The sequence below is a fragment of the Mytilus edulis genome, chromosome 9, assembly GCF_963676685.1.
Source record: "Mytilus edulis chromosome 9, xbMytEdul2.2, whole genome shotgun sequence".
Lineage (NCBI taxonomy): Eukaryota > Metazoa > Mollusca > Bivalvia > Mytilida > Mytilidae > Mytilus > Mytilus edulis.
Window position 1 is genome coordinate 17,017,991 of NC_092352.1, and position 18,981 is coordinate 17,036,971.

An 18,981-nucleotide genomic window follows, 5' to 3' on the forward strand; every position below is an offset into this window, starting at 1 on the left:
TAAAGTTAACAATGAGGTAAACAATAAATTAAATACCATTGTTTTACATTGCATTACAAAACTCTATTTAAGGATGTTTGCTTGTCATGTTTTAAAAATTTTGTCAGACTTTCCAAATTCTCTGGGTTTATCAGTTTGAATGCCTTAAAAAAATTTGCCCATGAACTTCCATTTTTCTTTTTATAAATCTTTTACATGTATAATTATAAGCTATTTGTAAAAGTCTTATAAAATCCTATTTATTTTTTAATAGTATTTGAGAACTTGTCACTGATATTAAAAGCTATGAAAAATCAAGAGAGAACTTTTTCCCGCCAAAATTAAAATGGCTAATATCTCGAAAACAAGTACATTGACCCCTATATTTTTTTTGCTTTTTTGATTTCTCAATTTATCCCGTATCAATATATACTAGGGTTATGGAAAGCTATTTATTTTGAAACTGAGCAGCAAACTTCCTTCAGTTTACAAATTTTCATAAATTACTTTTTTTTATTTACCAGAAACAAAAATGTCTGTAAACTAAACAAATCTTTTATTATAAAACCAGAACAAAAATCACTCCAGGTTTTCTGATAAAATTTTAAAGGAGTCCTACCACTTAATGATTGGTACTACGTACATTGAAAAGAAGCAAAGACTCTTTTAACAATAAAATGCCAATGAACTTCAAATGTTATCATCTTTTCAATTTTCACCCTAATGTCAAGATAAACATTTTCAAGATATCTTTTCCATTAACTCAATTAAAAATTTGCCCTGGCCATCATGACAAACAGGTCAATAATTTATTAGGAAATCAGCCTTTCAGCTAATGAAGAAAAAAGTCACAATCTTCTGAAAATTTTCATCTCAATCTTTTTCTAGACTCAGTGACAAGCTATGCAAGTTAACTCCATGAAGTGCACAAAGCCTGATCACAGATGACTTCATAAAAAAGCAGGTTTTTTAATATGACATTTTTTAATTTGACATTTCATAAATTAATATCTTCTGTCAAACATTTTTATGTTAGCTTGAAATATTTGATGAAGACAGTCACTTTCATAAGAGATTTTATCTGTATTTTTTGTAAGACTGTAATAATTAGAGATTAGCTTTTTACTAATGTCTGTGTTTTCTTGTAATAGTAATGACAAGCTAAACCATCTGCATGAATTTACACAAAACCAGATTTGTCATTTCAAACCTATAAATGCCAAATTTGATTGGCTAGCCAATCCATATAAATAATATCCAGTGTTGGTGCACATGGCCCTACTATAAATCCTGGACTTGATTAAATTTCTGCATCTGCTGCCTAAATTTGTGGAGTGGAAACATTTTTATGCCAAAGATGCCCAGAGTGTGATTCCTTGATATAGTAGATACCATCATCTTCAACATAAATCTTTACTTAGAATGTCTTATTGTTTCCATGTGAGAACCATTATCAAACACACAAACTGCTGCATGTTTTTAATTTGTTCCAATAAATAATGGATTACAATTTACCTGGTCGAACCATGCCATCATCTCTTCTTGGCCCTGTAAAAAACAAAGACAAACATTAAACATAAACTATGTCGTATAACATTTTGTTTTGCAGGTTAACATTTAAGGAAAATAGGCTGACCTAAATACATCTTATTCAAATAATCTCTTTCAGATCTGCAAACATAAAAAGAGAATCCTTAAACCAAGTTGTAATATCCTTTTTATTTTATGCTAATCAGTTAAAATAAACAACTCATCTTAACAAAGACTTTTCATAAAAGATGCACTCTTGACTTTCACTCCCCATTCAGTATTTGTCTGTTGTTGTGTAGTTTATGTGAAGACATTTAAAATGATAAATATCATTTGAGAAAATATGTCTTCATAAAATGATACTATAACAAGAAAATCATATGACTTTTGTTATTTTTGTCCGCTGCTCAGCTGGTGGTAGTTCACAGAGCTATTGTTAAACCATTACACCTTATTTATCAAACTTTACATCAAGTTGTAAAACCACAGACAAATTCAGATTATTATTTAGATGATTCGGGAGATAGAATAAAGATTAAATTCTAACAAAGACAACAATAGAACAGAGTTAAAAGTTATCCTTTATTTTCGTCTCTTGTCAAATTCAACATATCATTTCTAAATTCACAAATTCAGTGCAAAGATCAATTTTGATTCATATTATAATTCTGTATTTTTTGCTCTTATACAGGTAAAACATGGTTATATTTGTAAGGCAAAGTATGTAAATTGTCAGACTATTTTTGTCTTATTTTTAATTGACCTTTCATTGGTCTTACTGACCTTACTGCTACAAGAATTTGGAATTATTCTCCGTCATGAAAAAAATGCATCTACATATTTTATAAAACCTTTTGAAAAGCACCAACTTTACAAAATTGATCAAGCCTAGAGGAAATTTCAACTGATGATAAAATGAAATGAACTTTTCTTGTATGGAAAATTGTATAAAATTCATTTACAAAACAGAAATATTTCAATGGAAGTTCTGCCCCTTTGTTGAATGTGACTTATACCTATAAATATGGACTTTTTGACTACGCTCTGCAGTTATTCCACACATGAAACTTGTAATGATAAAATTCAAAACATAATAGTTAGCATTAATGTAAACAACTCTGTGTTAGGATTCCATGCATGTAGATATAATCTCACAAAATTACAACTTTTCTAAACAAATGAGGAGATAAAAATTCAAAGCACACTAATTAATTATCATTAAAATATTTATACCTAAAGAAATTCAATTCAGTTCATTTGCTTTTGCAATTTAACAGAACATGACCCAAAATAATTACTTATTTAAGCACCTCTAACTTAGAAAGTATAAGCTTTTGATGCTAATATTTCCAATTAGTATTTTATTGGTTGCAATATACATCGACATACAGCCATGTCTAATACTGGCAGCATTGAAACAGTTTCATAGCAAAAACTTTTCTACAAATCAATGCAGAGCTACAATACAATACTACATTTGCAACCATTAAACTAGTCTGGGAAATTTCTGGTCAGTATCAAAGTATGAAAGACTAATACAATGTGACAAATAGATTATGACAAAGTATATTTATGTCATAACTTCATCACAATGTTCACTTAGTAATTCATCAATTACAATAAAAAAGACTATATATGTGTGACTGTGATAGTTAGTGATTATATATATCCTAATTATGACATGCAATCAAGGATATTGATTATAAATAGTATAATGCAAGTGGATATGGTACTGAAAATTACATGCAACTGTCATCAGACACAAGTTTTGTTGAAGGAGCTTTATTCGATCATATTAGCTTTGATAAATACCATTGTTAGGTACCAACAACTACACAAGGATCTTTCTAATACTATTTCTTGTAGTGGAATAAGGATATAAAGTAAACAGATGTGTCACTATTTCCACTTAGTCAAATTTCAACATATGGAGATAATCATTAACGCTGTTCTTCCCTTTATAATATGTAAATGGCTCACTGGTTCCATTTTTCATCAGAATGTGCTATATGGAATAATTTGTTACAAAATTATTCTATAAATAATAAAGTTCAAATAAATCATAAATCATTTTTATAAAAAAAATTGATATTGCTAGATCGTAATAAAGCTTTAAACTTTCATCATAGTACAAACATTACATAATAGAGGGTGGGATATTGGAAGCACGTTTTCTTTAATTAGTAAGCAAAGTTTAAAACTTGTATTATTATTATTGGTTCACTCCATGCTTAAATAATCAATTAGATAAAATTGTTCATTAATGTTATTGGGTAATATAAACTTCAAAAATACATTTCAAAACCTTAACCTCTTTTCTGGAGAATTAAACTTTGATTCAATGTACTTTCGCTGTTACGAAATTAATGCTCAGTCTCTTTTTGATTTTCTAAATCAAATATCTTTTTTCAAGTACACCACACTATGATAGTACTAATTATGTCTAAATTTTAAGGAAATAGCTCATGACATATACTGTAAATTTGAAGAATAACACTCATGAACAAAATTTCCTATACACTTGAGTTTAGATTTTTCATGCCTAGTTGTGCATTGTTTAAATACGGACTGAGTTCCCTTACCACTATCACTGGTGTCAGACAGAGTACTTGACCCTACTGGTAACCTTGGCCTTCCTGTAATAATAATGTAGTAGTCAAACCAGTTATCTCTCCTGAATACATTTTTCTTAGCCCTAACAGATATTTAAACCACATGAAACAATCATTAAAACCGCAGACACTTGAAAAGCAATCAAGATCATTATGAAGTACCATAACAAGAGATGACACACTGCAACAACATAAATCTATAATCAACTGCACTCACTTACAACAAAAAGATGGTGCCATTCAAACTTCAAATTTTTATTCTCAAAAAGAATTGAAACTGCAGATAATCTTTGAATTCATTAAGTAATTTTCTGCATACTTGTCGTAACTGAGTTTAGAATAAGAAATGGCAATGATCGGTAAAGTACTCTACGAAGCTGTAATTAGCCTCACCTTAGAATCAGAGGTTACCAATTGATTGACAAGTCCATTTGCTTGTGTCTGCACTATTTCTCATTCTTCAAATGATTTTACAAGCATCTTTAAAAAGCATTAACCTTTTATGGTGTTTATTAAGAAAACTCTGATTGAATTATGTTCAATTCAAGGCTTTTTAGAAGTCTAGAGGTTTAAATCTACGAAGTCATTCTATCAATCTTGTTGAATATATGCCTATTTATAGTTGCTCTATTAATTTAATTGACTGTATTTGTTGATTTTCATTAAATACTCAAGCATGAAATTTTTTTCCGGTGTTTTACTTGAAAATCATTTGCAACAATTCTGCTCAATTTGTGAGCCTTGTCAGTTGAAATTGATTTGTCAATGTGCACTTTACTTCCCTTTCATTTCAACACGGAACTTTCAATTGCAACATCAACATTTTCTTGCTAGTGACAATTTCAACAGTTTAAACCAATTTATGAACAATTCTCTACGAAGTATAAATCAAATAAATGTTTGATAATATTGAATTAAAATCGCAAGTTAATTAAATCAGCACTTCTTTAAACTTTCAAGTCAACATGTATTCAGTATATTCTCTTCCAGTAGTAATTCGATTAGCAGCGCTTGTAAAACCTTTTTGCTTTTTTCCCTGTCAAAAATCTATAACATTCTTCTGATTATTTACCAGAATCCCAAAACCAATTTATCAAATATATTTAATTGCTTGAACAATTAATTGACTTGTCTTTGTCAATTTCCTCTCTGGATAAGTTAGTTTATCATTTGTATTTACCCATCTTGGAGAAAAAGGTAGAGATATTGACAGCACCATCAATCATATGAAATAAACTAGTAATTTCATTTTCTCAATCATCACAATTAGGTCATAGATATTACTTCTCAATATGGATTAAAAAACAAGTATGATCAAACTCATACATGTTAATATCAAAGTGCCGTAATATTTCAAATGTGTCTTAAAAATTTAAGAATACATATTTGTAAAAAAGATTCAACTGCTTTTTTGTGGAGGGGAATTGTAAGCTATGTTTTATATCTACAGTTTGATACCTAATTGTGATTTATTCCTATTTTATTACTTAAGTTGTTAATTTAATATTGCCTTCACAGCCTTTTTTTAATCCTGAAATACGTTCCACAAAAATAGAATATGTTACAGCTTGATGTATCTCCGTCATTAAATAAAAGCCAAATATAGCATGTTTATCTATTTTAAATTTAATTTTCAAGTGTTTTCAATCAATGCATAGGAATTCCTGTTAAATATATTGCCTTTGATCAATAGGGTGTCAATTTCAATCAGCTGATTGCAGAGGAAAACTGGGAATCTTATAAAAGCAATGATTGTGTAATTAAGAATTTTCAAAGTTATCTACAGCAGCAACAGCTTTATGAGAGTTTATGACAAGATTATCAGAGGTTACCCACTGTTTGGAGGCAGATACACTAGTTACCATCTGTAGAACCTTGCTGTGTTATGGAAAATACAGCTCAGCATGCACAAGAAACCATCCAAATACCAAAACACAAGTTTGTTATCAATTTTGATTAAAGTTATAATGAAAATTCATCCAACGATTAAAAATAAATTGTGTAAAGTGCTTGTTGTTAAAAAGAACAATCTGCTTTACTTAGGAACCAGGGCATTCTTAATTCTATAAAGATTACCTTTGGCAAATAACACTTTGATTAAGACACAACTTTTATCCTTTGGCCAGATGAGATAGGGATAATTCAATTACATATATATCTTCATAAAGACACTATCAGACAAAATATTGCATTTTGTACTTTTTCATTAAACAAATTTATCCCTGAAGAATTGTATGTCTTTGAGTTAGGTAATTAAGAGGGATTTTATTTCAATGTTGAGATTTTCCTTTGATAGAAACAGTCTGCAGCTTTGAGAAATCATATGTGAATCTGTTTACTGCTGAAAATGACACATTTGCAGAAAGTCTGAATTGAATTAGAAGGTTAAACAGAGTAACTAATTTGTGTATGCTTCCAGAAGTAGAGGGTCAATAAAAAACAGATAAATGTTAACCAAATCTTTACATTCCTTCTCTTGCCTAAACAATATAGCAGAACTCTGGCACTATTTGACATACAGTGACACTAACTAGTTTTGAATATAAAAATAAAACTTCTCCAGATAGAAGCCAAATGAGAAGTACTTCAACATGCTACTGCCTTAAAACTGTCTAAAATTCATTGATAATGGTAAGATTTACTGCTGACCAAAGGTCAGTTGAAGTTTGTGATAAGGAAGCAGATAAAAACCCTGTTTTTTCCAGTAATTACCACCATTGAACATACATAAATGTCACTAATACTATACTTTAATATGTTTCAGTTATATTTTATTGAACTAGCTTCCATTAAATAAAACAAACAGCAGTCTAAAATAGACACTTTATGGGAAGAAAATTTTAAAATTCCAGAAAACTACCATAACATTCTTTTCCAATCTTTCAATTTCTTGTATTTTGTATGACATTTACTACTTTCCTTTTGCTTGAGGTTGTTTGAAGGTCATCTAAAGTCAAATCATGTCTTTTTAAACTGAAGAAGTACAATTATACAGAAAGCAGTTTTGTCAGTATTTTATACAAATTACATGTCTAACCATCGAGATGCAAAGCTTCAAGTTGAAGCAAAGGTAACTAAAAATGATTTACAAACTTTTTTGTTCTAAAATGATTGACAATTCCAAAAGCAATTGAACGTCAAACCCCAAAAGGCAGCTTCAGTGGGCCATTATAGTTAGACACTAATATTGTGGAGAAATGACAACAGACTATTTAGTAGAAATAGTACCCCTGATCACGATATTTCTCATACAATTGATAATAGAAGTCAAAGACAATTGCCTGGATTTAATCAAGTACAAGGAACCCTAGAGGCTAATTTATCTTGGTATAATATTATAAATAAAACATGTCCATTACAGTGGTAATGATGATTATCTAGCCTGTATGGTCACACAATGTTAATTTCATCTGGTGCAAATTTGACCTTTAGTAACCTACACAGCCTGCTTCAAACATAGAAATGCCAATACATTACTTAATATATTGAAATTTCTATTGACCCACTTATGGTAGTCTGGATTATAAGCCCTGGGCGAATCTACTTTTAGATGCATTAAGTTGCCACCTGGGTTTGGAATTTCATTAGAAATTGCTTGATGGACTATTTTAGAGTATCCTTGAAATTCATTAATTAAGTTTTTTTTAAACAGTCAAGTATGAAGTTGATGCTTTTTCAGGAGAGGTTTGTATCAGATAAATGGACCAAAACAAATGTGCTCTAAATAATTCTAAGTCATCATTAATGTGTAAAATTCAAAATATGATTCTTTTTTTAAATATCTTTGATCTGTTAGAAAATTGTAATGGCATTTAAAATCAAAGTGATAATTCAAAATAGATTATCTGTGATTTATACTTGGCAAATAAAGCCCTAATCATTTGAGAGTTATGATGAACAATAAAGCTAGGTCCAGTTAATATGGTGAGATGAAATGACCCATGTTAATACTATGTGATATTATCAGAGGAACTCATCATCATTTATTAAACATTATTACTTCTAACGTTATGCATATCTTGTTTACATTTTTTTGTCATATATGATGAATGGATACTTTAGGGCAAAAATATTTTTAGAACTCTATTTATAATTCAAGGATACTTTTAATATCTTGAATTTATGTAAACATGCTATGATTTCAAGGAACTGTTTAAGCTACAAAATGTGAATAATTAACATCTAAGGACTTCCTCATTCTGTCTTGATTTTACGTTATTAATTACGATTAATCAGGAAATGTTTATGTAATTTTAGTGAGTGATTATAAAATTTAATGTCTATCCAAGTTAATTTAAATTCAGCAGCATGTTTAATATTGCTAAACAGTAAAGCATTAAGATTCTTTAACTATTCAATTTTCTGTAATTTTCCAGTTGCAGTCCCACATATACGGCCTTTCATCCCCGCCAATTACAGTTCCTACCTATTGTATGCATTGTTGATTTGTTCTCATCCCGAACCTACATGAAATATCTGCCACTTGATGAGAAGCAACCAACTATCAATCAATCAATCTTTTACTAGCCAGAAAAAAATCTTAACATAGATGTGTAGGAGATTCCAGAGATAACGATTCACTGAGATGTGACAATGACTAGATGGACAACACGTAACCTGTACCTGAGAGTCCACCACCAAAGTAAATAAAGCTATATATGTCCATTAGTTCAAATAAATTACCTCTGCACATTCCTCCTGTACAGTTTGTACTGTCAAGGTCGTTGCCAAAACAGTATCCTCCACCATTTGAAGGTGAAGGATTTTCACATGACCTTCTACGATGATGAAGACAGTCTGGACTACATGTTGACCATGAACTCCACAAAGTCCAACCTCCATGCACTGAAAATAAAATGCAAACTTAAGATATCTGCAAACAAATATAAAATGCTAGTAGGATATTTTTTTAATTTTTCATCAAAATGCCACATGGTATTGTATAGGTTGAAGTTACAGTACATTAACAGAAATACTACATATATCGGTTTGAGTTTTTCTCTCTCTGGAATATTTTGACATTAGAACATTTACAATAGACCATATTGGTATTTATTCCAATCCAGATTAGTTCTGACATTACACATCAAACAAAGCATTTTTTTATTACTTTAATTTGCCTTAAAAAATTGGTTCGTAAACTATGAAATTTGAAAAACATTTGTTCTCCAAACTTTTCCTCCATCAGATCATTACTGATGACCTTTGTTTTTTTTGTAAGATTTTACCCCAACAAGAAGCTGTCTAATTAAGTAGGTTTTTTTCAGACTGGACTAAATAAATGATAAGTTGTATACATGTTTAAGTTTAATTTAGTTATATTCAAGTGCCTTGACATTGAAAAATTAAACAAAATTAATTCAACTGACAGGAAACATACAAAAACATCTATAAGTACTTAGGAAAAAACATCTTAAAATGCCAAGAAATAATAATGAGTTCAGTAAATAGGTTAACTAAGAGGTACAAGTAAACTTACTTTGTGAAAAAATTGTGACACACTTTTAAATAAATTTATGTAAAAGATTCTGGACTCCTATCATATTGATTATTTCATGTCAGAATTCATGGTTTTCTTTCAATTTTCGTAATAAATATACAATTGTAATAATACATTTATCCATCAATTTCATATTGACAGTATATATAATGACAAACAAGAACAATGGACCATATGTGACCATTTAATAAACACCAATGAAAGACATCAGATAAAAAATGAATACAAAAAACAGAATGACAACAGATTACGCTCACCTCCATTGTAGGACCCATCTTCAATGACAGCGATAAAAAATGAAGAAAAAGTGAACTAAGTGCATATAAAATATAATATGGAAAAATATAATTATGAAGCTGTTGGTGGTCGGGCTTTATATTGATACTATGAGGCTGTTGATGATGGGGCTTTTATATATTGATGCATGTACTATGAAGCTGTTGCTCATGGGGCTTTGTACTCACTGATACTATGAGGCTTATTAAATGTGTGCTACTTTTAAGTATGTTCATTTTTTTTGTGCTGCTACATCTCACAAAGTCTATCCAAATCATTTGTGCAAAAAGATTGCTCTAGCCAGTGCCTAGTTGGTAGTCTTAAAGTTGCTGTAAGAAGAGTTTTTTTTCTGCTGTGTTGAAGGCCTATTGTGACAAGGCAATATAAGCACTGTTCTTTTGCTTTTAGTGTGATTTTTGCTGTTCATGTACTGATTTTGTGACATGGATGGAAAATCCATCTCCTATGTTTTTCTATCAAATTTATACTATGAAGATGTTGATGATGGGGCTTTATATTAATACTATGAACAGAGACACCTAGATACATGTACCTATAGTGTTCACATGCACAGTGGCTAACAGCAAAAATAATTCATTTTCTTTTTTATCTCCATTACACAATAGGTTGCACCAGTCATATAAAGTTAAGATTAATTGCTTTTACTGGATTTAAATAAATGAGTCAACTAAAAGCTTTAAAGGGAGGACTGCTGCGACAGACTTTAGAAGCAGTAAAACATTTAATTTCCATGTATGACTAGATTTCCAAGATTTCGTCAATTTTTTCCTAATGCAAACATTCGATCAAAAGAGGAAATGACCCTAATAAATCACTATAATAAAGGATTTAATCTGAAAAAAATTAATAAGTTTATGAAAAATGATGTCCTATCTTAAATAAATATTGAAGAATTGCTAGATATCACACTAAAAAACAATACGAATCCACAGGGTAACGAACATAAAGATTATTGTTTGCAGCACTGGAATTGCAATTCAATCATCATTTTAATCTTTCCCTCAGTGTAAATGGTTGATCAAAATGGTTGACAAGAGAATGCAGGAAGTCTGGTGTAACACATTAGTAACTATTTAAATCAGAACAAGACAAGACATTGTAAAATTAATGGGGGATAAACCAGCTTGAACCAAACCAATCAGATCCTTAAAGCTTCCAGAAGATAACAAAGCATTCTATCCATATCTTTACAACTCTTTATTATAAATTCAAGCCAAAACAATGGTTACTATGTTTTGTTTAATTATAACACTAAACTTGGGAGTATGAAAATTTTGCTGTTTGCATTAGATTCGAAGAATGGAATAATTTGGTTTGCTTGATTATTCCTAGTCATGGATGTCTAGTTTAAGTAATTGGATCTGCCTGAGAAAGCATGTGATGAATTAGAAAAAATTCAAGACACTTTAAAGAAATTAAACGAATTAGGTCACATACTTTTAATAAACAAAATGCAATTAAAAAAATTTGCTTAATCCGTCTATCTACTAATAAATGTCCAAATAATTGTAATTTTTGTGAGATGAAGCATATTTTGTTAAACAGTGACAACTACCTATGAGGTTTACTGTTGTCATATTTTTTCTTGAAAAATTACATTTGGTCCAAAACATGGCATTTACATAAAAGTTAACACCAGGTCATTAGCCTACAAGCTTTGTGCATTCAAAAATTACTTGTTCTTTTTTTCTGTCAATTTGTTAAATTTTAAAGGCTCCCATTTATTTAAAACGTCTAGACTCATACATATTTTTTGAATTATGTCAGAAAAAAAAGTGGAAAGATGACCACCCAGTAAATTTCTGAGTTATCTAAATTTAATTTTTAATAAAAATAAAAAAATTCCTTAACTTTTCAGGCCTTTATATGACAGCCTAATAAAAACATAATGCAGCTTCAAAAATCTTACCAAGACATCTATGGGTGCCAACCCCCTTTTTTGATCCCCAATAAAAGAGGTTCATCCACTTCAGATGACAGAGGTAATTTTATGTAAAACTTAATCAAAAGTTTTGTTGCTACATCCCAACAACTGCTTTATTTCTACAGGCTTGTACATGAAGTACCTAATTTCAAACCACTTTGTATGACTTTTGGAAAAAGGAAGTAAATTTGAAACATCAAAGATTTTCTATGAGTCATAATGCCAAAAAAATAAATGGATGAATGATCTTTTGTTGATTGAACTAAAGAACTTATGATAGTGGAATATATGACCAGACAAACTTAAACATTCTCAAAATTGTTTGATTATCGGAGATTTTCTTTGTCCCATCAATCTCACAGAAATATTTACATTTACTGTTGCAACCAATTTTCTTTGTAGAAAAAAATCCAACATTATTTTTCTATAGAATTTGGAGAGTTGAATGTTTATATATTCCTTTAATTTTTAAAAGTGATTTTAATATTAGTATGATGTGTGATTTAGCACCATAGATTTCTGGAGTGACATGTTTTCAGGAATTATCTGTATGATGCAAGGATATGTCTAAGTACCAATATAATTACCTGGACAAAGAGTAGAACAGTCTTCTTCCTGTTTATCTTCACCAGCACAATGACTGCCGCCATAAAACGGGGAAGGATTTGTACAGGATCTGATCCTCCTCTTTGTACCTTTTCCACACTTGACTGAACAATCTGACCACTGATTCCAGGATGACCAGCCTCCGTTTACTGAAACAAGTCTCAATTTTAATATCTATTGAATCTACACAAGTTATTTTGACATATGACTATGTGACTCACACCTTTATATCTGATTATTAATGCATAAAGTCCCTTAATAATAATTACATGTACAATGAAAATTAAAAACAAAAATATTTGCATTTCCTATCTAAAATACTTTATTTAATGGTTAAATTAGGTCCATTTAACAAATGGCTCTGTGTCCCTTCTCCTCCACATTCTTTGTCAACAGAATCATGAAATTGAACAATATATGCATAGAAATGCATGACTGTTTTAATCTGACAAGACATAAATGTAGGCGTTGTAAGTTTTTTCTAATGTGTGCCAACAGAATGTAAGTTTTAAATGTGATGTTCTCTTTCCCATCCTTTTATCTCCATGGTTCAATTACTATAGTATGTAAAGTAACCCTTTTATTAGAATGTACCAAGTTACTATATCATTACACAATCTTCACCAATCCAATCTACCAATTTATTGTCATGAGAAGCAGGTTCCAGCCAGACATATTGAATTTACATATATCATAATTCGTCATGCTATTATTACATTTTTCATACTTAGATCAGCAAAATGACATCTTGTTAATATACGCTGTATGATTGAGTAATGGCCAAATTCTGACCGTCTTGTATATAGCATTCTCAATCAAAATGTGTCAGTTTGCAGAAAAAAAGAAGTGTTTTTTGGCTTTACGTTGATAGATTGAAAGAACTAACATATACATTAATAGTTGATCTTTAAGCTTTTTATCACAGTATACAAAATTTAATAGATAGTCTGTAATATTTGGTATTATATAGATTAACTATAGGATAAAAATCAATCATCAAAAAGACTGTCAGCCGTAACAATTTGTATATGCAGTCAACGCAAAGATCAGACGTTTTGATCACTCAGGCAGAATATCTTAATTCACCTAAACTAAAGGAGGATTGTTCAAACTAGTCGATTTCATTTTTAAAGAAATTTGTCACATCGGGTTATTGATATGAAAACTCCCACAAAATAAGTCGAAAGTGATTTTATATAGAACAACCTTTATGTTTTATTTTATAATCAGAATTTTCCCAGCAGTTTATAATCAAATTCAAAATATTAGTAATGAAAATCAATCATTGAAATCAGCAGTCTTATTCAGGTAAGGGTAAAAGTGGAAAGGATTTGATATCACAAATCAGCATGTGTCAAGTTCTACATTACAAAATCAGTTAAAATTATCATAACTTCTTGTTTTCAATATAACGATATAGTAATAATGTTTTTATTACTTTTAAAAATGTTTTGTTTACATTGGAATAAAATTATGTTTCTAAACAAACTCCAGCAGAGAGATATAAGCCATATTTCCTTTCAAAATCGACAAAATACCAGAATAACACTAAGACACAAGCAGTGTTATTCTAACTAGCTTGTTTTATTGATGGAATCAAACCAAGACCAAACAATGTGCAAGATAGAAAAATTACCAATTATGTTAGTGGCAATATGCAATTGATCAATTCTTTGCATGCATATTATCAAAACAAAAAAAAATCATCTTTGATTTAAAAGTTCATCAATAAAAGGAGATCATTCTAATGTACCTTATCATCTCAAATATTTATCTTTGCACTTTTGAAGTTATTGTGAGGGACATAACTCCAACATAAATTGACACAAATATCAATTTAAGTTGGTTTTTTTTTAATTATTGTAAGGGACATAACTCCTACATAAATGGACACAAATATAAATTTTAAGGTTTACCTTTGAAGTTATTGTAAGGGACATAACTCCTACATTAATGGACACAAATATCAATTTTAAAGGTTTTTTTTCAGTTATTGTAAGGGACATACTCCTACATAAATGAACACAAATATCAATTTTAAGGTTTGCCTTTGAAGTTATTGTTAGGGACATAACTCCTACATTAATGGACACAAATATCAATTGTAAAGGGTTTTTTTTAAGGTTAACAGAGGCATTCTATTCATAGATAAGAATTTTGCATCCAACTTAATCATACTACATATCTCAAGACACTACACTATTACTTACTATAGACAGTTAGTGTAGCTGAGCACCCCGAGCATGTCCTCTTTTTAATGACTATATTCCTAGCTGCACATGTATAGTTCCCAGCATCCCCAAGTTTTGTCTGACTTATCATAAGGTTTCCATCATGTGACACAATATAGTTTAGCTTGGTCAACTTTTCCTTGTCCAGTTCTTCTCCATCTTTCAACCAAAAAACCTGAAAATACATAATTAAATTAACGTTTTTGCTGTATTTGTGACATTGTGTAATTATCAAAATTTGAGTATGTCAGATAAATGTAATGGCATCTTTTGACTTCTTGAGGACTAGATAATCTGTGCATGCAAATAGTATTTTAATATGTCTAGAACCAGTATAGTAAGAAACCTTGTTCATATATAGTCAAGGTCTGAATTAAATTTAAGGTAAAAAAGACCAAAAAAGGTTTCAAATTACAGAATCTAGCATAGGACTAATATGGAGGTGTAAAATTAGTGGATTTGCAACTAAAAAACTTCAACAACATCAGTATGCTTTCCATCATAATAAAGGGTGACCTGTGTTATAAAAGTTGAGTTTGATCCAACTCAACATAAGATAAACTAATAATATTGTTAAAATAACTGACAAAATTAGTGCTACTAGACATATAATTAGTACAGTACATCATGTATACTTGAACCATACAGATCCCATTAAAAACCGTCTTCAGAGAAATTAAATCTTCACTCAATTTCTTTATGGTTGTTAGATAAATAATATGCTGTTCATTTTACAGATATCCCCTCTCTATTAAGTTACAAACCATAGTTGGTCATTATTCATGATTTTTAATGGATTTCAACAACTATGTTTAACGAGATCTAAAATATCTAGTTTCAACTTCACATTCATTTTTATTAAATTAAACAATAAGACAGATAATATATTTTATTTTCATTCACCCTGTTTATGTGAAATAAGAGGCTTTATTTCTTAACCATTTGAAATTTGAGTTAGTGGGAATTTAAACAAACTTTAACATTGCAGCTGAAAATCTGAACCATATTTTAAGATTAAACTGATATAGCCAGTTAACCTTGAAAGGGCTGAATACCATTTTGTGCCAGTCTTTTTGTTTGCTTGTTTAAACAGATACAATATTTTTGATGGGTGCACCAAAAACAAAGGGAGGTCACCCAAATTGTCTTCTCATAATGCATTTAAAATCTGAACTATATTATCAAAATTGCATTGAAATTACATATGCGTATGGAATGCATATGATTTTGTTTACCGATTTGTTTGGGTGTCATTTACATGTAATTTTGTCAGGGTATTTAATTGTGGATAGTGATCAATTTCTGGGTGTTCCTGCCATTCATATCTTAGTTAAGCCACACTTCTACTTTGTTTTTAACAATTATCCATAGAAGTGTAAAGCATGATACTTTTATCACATTTTTTCTGTCATGCTGTAATGAATGAAACTGACATGGCTGTAAATTTACACTTGTCTTCACATTTTAATTATACTAATTAAACAAGGCTTTAATTCAAGGTTATCTCATTAAACAAGGCCTAAATTCAAGGTCATCTAATTACGTTCGGTAAATGCCATAATTCTTAAATTTCACTTTTATCTTGATTCTAATGTTCAATATTGCACATTTTTTTACTTCAAAAATTAATTCAAATTCACTAAGGGAGGTAACTTTCCATCAACCAAACAATAAAATTAAATATGATTTCAAAATAAATAACTATCATCTCATAAATAATTCCTTATCAGATATCAGGACTTTTTATTTACCAGAACACCTGACAGAAATTATTTTAATTTCAAAGTATAAAGCCATTTAAAATAGTTGGTTGAACTGTTCATAAACAGAAAGTTGGAGCAGAACCATTAAAAAAGTTCTGATTTTTAAAGAGAACAATGTGTTGAAGATTTCCCTTTTATCAGCGGAATGACAAGTTAATTCATCACAATTTATTTTAAACACCACAAATTTGTACTCAAACTTTCAAAAATCAAGTATTCCATTCAAGTATTTTTAAATATAGGGATAATTATACATTCTAAATTTTTTTACATAATTAGAGGCAATTATAATAATAAAGACTGTTGTATGTCATCTTTATTTAAAAAGAATAGGGGGAAATCTTGTCATGTTTGGATTAACAAATTTTCAAAAACCTAACTTTTGACAAGGCCACAAGAACACAAGATATATCACAGCAATTACAAAATCACCTGTAGAATTAATTGACTCATCATGAAGGTCTTTTTACATAAGAAAAGTTTATCATAGTTCTGATCATAGCCTGCCAATCCGATGTTTGTGTAGTATTGAAAAGAAAAGCATTTTCTTTGGACAAAAAAATAAAGGTTTATTTAGTTCAAACTGATAAAAATCTTTAAGAGTTATAAAGTTAAGAGCTTTCCAAAGTAAATTACAGATTTTTACCATTTAAAGTTTACAATGATTTTATTCAATGAAATATCAAATGATTCAACATAAGACATCTTGAGATTTTTAATATTCTTAAATCTTTATAAAGCACAATAATCTATAAAAATATATTAAATAGACTGTTCTATTTCAGCCAAATAATTACACATGGTTGGTGATGGCCTGTCAAAATTGTCAAAAAGCAAACAAAGCCCTTTTAAATTTTATAATTTGTACTAGAGTAAACATATCTAATTTAACATCTGTACCTTTAATCCTCTGCATTATTTTTTTTCTTCATAAAAATAACTAGTCTTTAAATACATAAAATAAGGTGGATAATTTCTTGAATAAAGGAGGCAAAAAGTAAATGCAGTTTGGGAATTTCTAAACTTGCTCTCTGGTGAAATATAGTGAACTTGTTGCAATCATAACTATGCAACAGGGTGTCTTGCAACCAACAAGAATCGATCATTTTCAGTTTGTGTTTTTTTCTTAACCTAAAAAATATTTTAATTTGCTGTAGTTTTTTGTATAGAAATCACTATATAATAAAAGTTTTATATTACAGACCCTGTGATTAGTATATGTAAATAGTACCATTAGCCTGAAACCACTATTTCTTAGTCAGATCACGAATGACTAGTATCTTATGTAATTAATTGATTATAATTGATTTGTAATTGAACAAGAACATAATTAATATACAAATCTCATTCATCACCCGACCCTCAGATCTGTGACAGCCCCCTCTATAATTATGACCAGGCACAGAGATGATATCCTTTATGTTGGTATGATAATTAAAGGTTGTTTTGTAAGGCTAGGGTACTATTAAATGTAGAATATTAGTAAATACACAGCACTATATGATGGCGTGTTGGTTAACTTACAGTCGAGTAGTAACAAGAGGTATAAAATATCAGACGGAGGTACGCTCTATAGCAAGATGAATTCCTATCAGCTTACGCAGGTGTTCTCAGGGATTTAATAATATGATCAGTTTTTAGGTAATTTTTAGCTAAAAAGTCAAGAACCCTTGACAAAAAATTTAAATGAAATCACTTAGGAAAACTGCTTTATCAAATTAAACTGTAAATATGTTAATCTTAGCGTTCACTTTCACGCATTCAAAAGACACCCTTGTTCGCAATCATAGAACTGTGGGGCCCAATATTACGTTTGACATGGTTATAGTTACTCTGGATTCATCCATCTGACAAAATAACTTTTTCCCATTATCATTCCAACATACCAATAGAAAAGAAATAAAAAATAAAAACTTCTAAAAAAACAAAACCAGGAACCAATGAACAATAAAACTTTATACCATGCAACTTTATGTTAGAGTTTATAGGGTTGAAGTAGTGCACATACTGTGCATATGTGTAATTCAGTTCACACAAACACACACACACTGATATTACTCTATAAACATGCTGTGGAAGAAGTCAGCCATACATCCTTTTTTTTTTTGTTCACACAAATGATATAAATAAGAAAGATAACTTGGTGTATGAATTATTAAATACTTTTGTACTATTAAAATCTGAATTCAGTACAGTAGCAAGAGGAAGAGTTTGATTTTAAATGTGTATCATGTCAAATCGGTTGACGCGTTTACTATGTGGGTTCAATGCCCTGAGAAAAATACTTCTTAGTTTGGCTACAATCTATTCCCACCACGTCCCATGAAGGTTCTCTTTTCTGAACATAACAAAACTGACATATTTATTATGAAGGATATGCATTTTACATTACAATACAGAATAACTGTTAAAATTCCATATGTTTTATTTCAAACAAAGCTCAATCATCAGAAAGTTTAGATATAATCCCTGGGTGGTAGTAAGACCTTTCAATATAGATCTAACTTTTTATAGCTAGCAGGTTAAACTGCAGTTTACA

The 18,981-nt window shown here is 29.8% G+C and overlaps 1 protein-coding gene across 8 annotated transcripts in view; it reads right to left on the reverse strand.

Moving 5' to 3' along the window:
• The window catches only part of LOC139487720 (netrin receptor UNC5C-like), an 80,691-nt gene that overhangs the window by 20,876 nt on the left and 40,834 nt on the right, over positions 1–18,981 (reverse strand). For 2 of the 8 annotated variants that reach the window (XM_071272743.1, XM_071272742.1), the window contains exons 4-9: positions 14,659–14,854; positions 12,430–12,597; positions 9,879–9,896; positions 8,805–8,966; positions 4,092–4,145; positions 1,495–1,527 (exon numbers count right to left, since the gene is read on the reverse strand). In XM_071272743.1, the coding sequence (XP_071128844.1) occupies positions 1,495–1,527; positions 4,092–4,145; positions 8,805–8,966; positions 9,879–9,896; positions 12,430–12,597; positions 14,659–14,854 (631 nt within the window). The remainder of the gene's footprint in view (positions 1–1,494; positions 1,528–4,091; positions 4,146–8,804; positions 8,967–9,878; positions 9,897–12,429; positions 12,598–14,658; positions 14,855–18,981) is intronic. The other 6 variants (XM_071272746.1, XM_071272744.1, XM_071272749.1 and 3 more) reach the window with 3 other exon arrangements.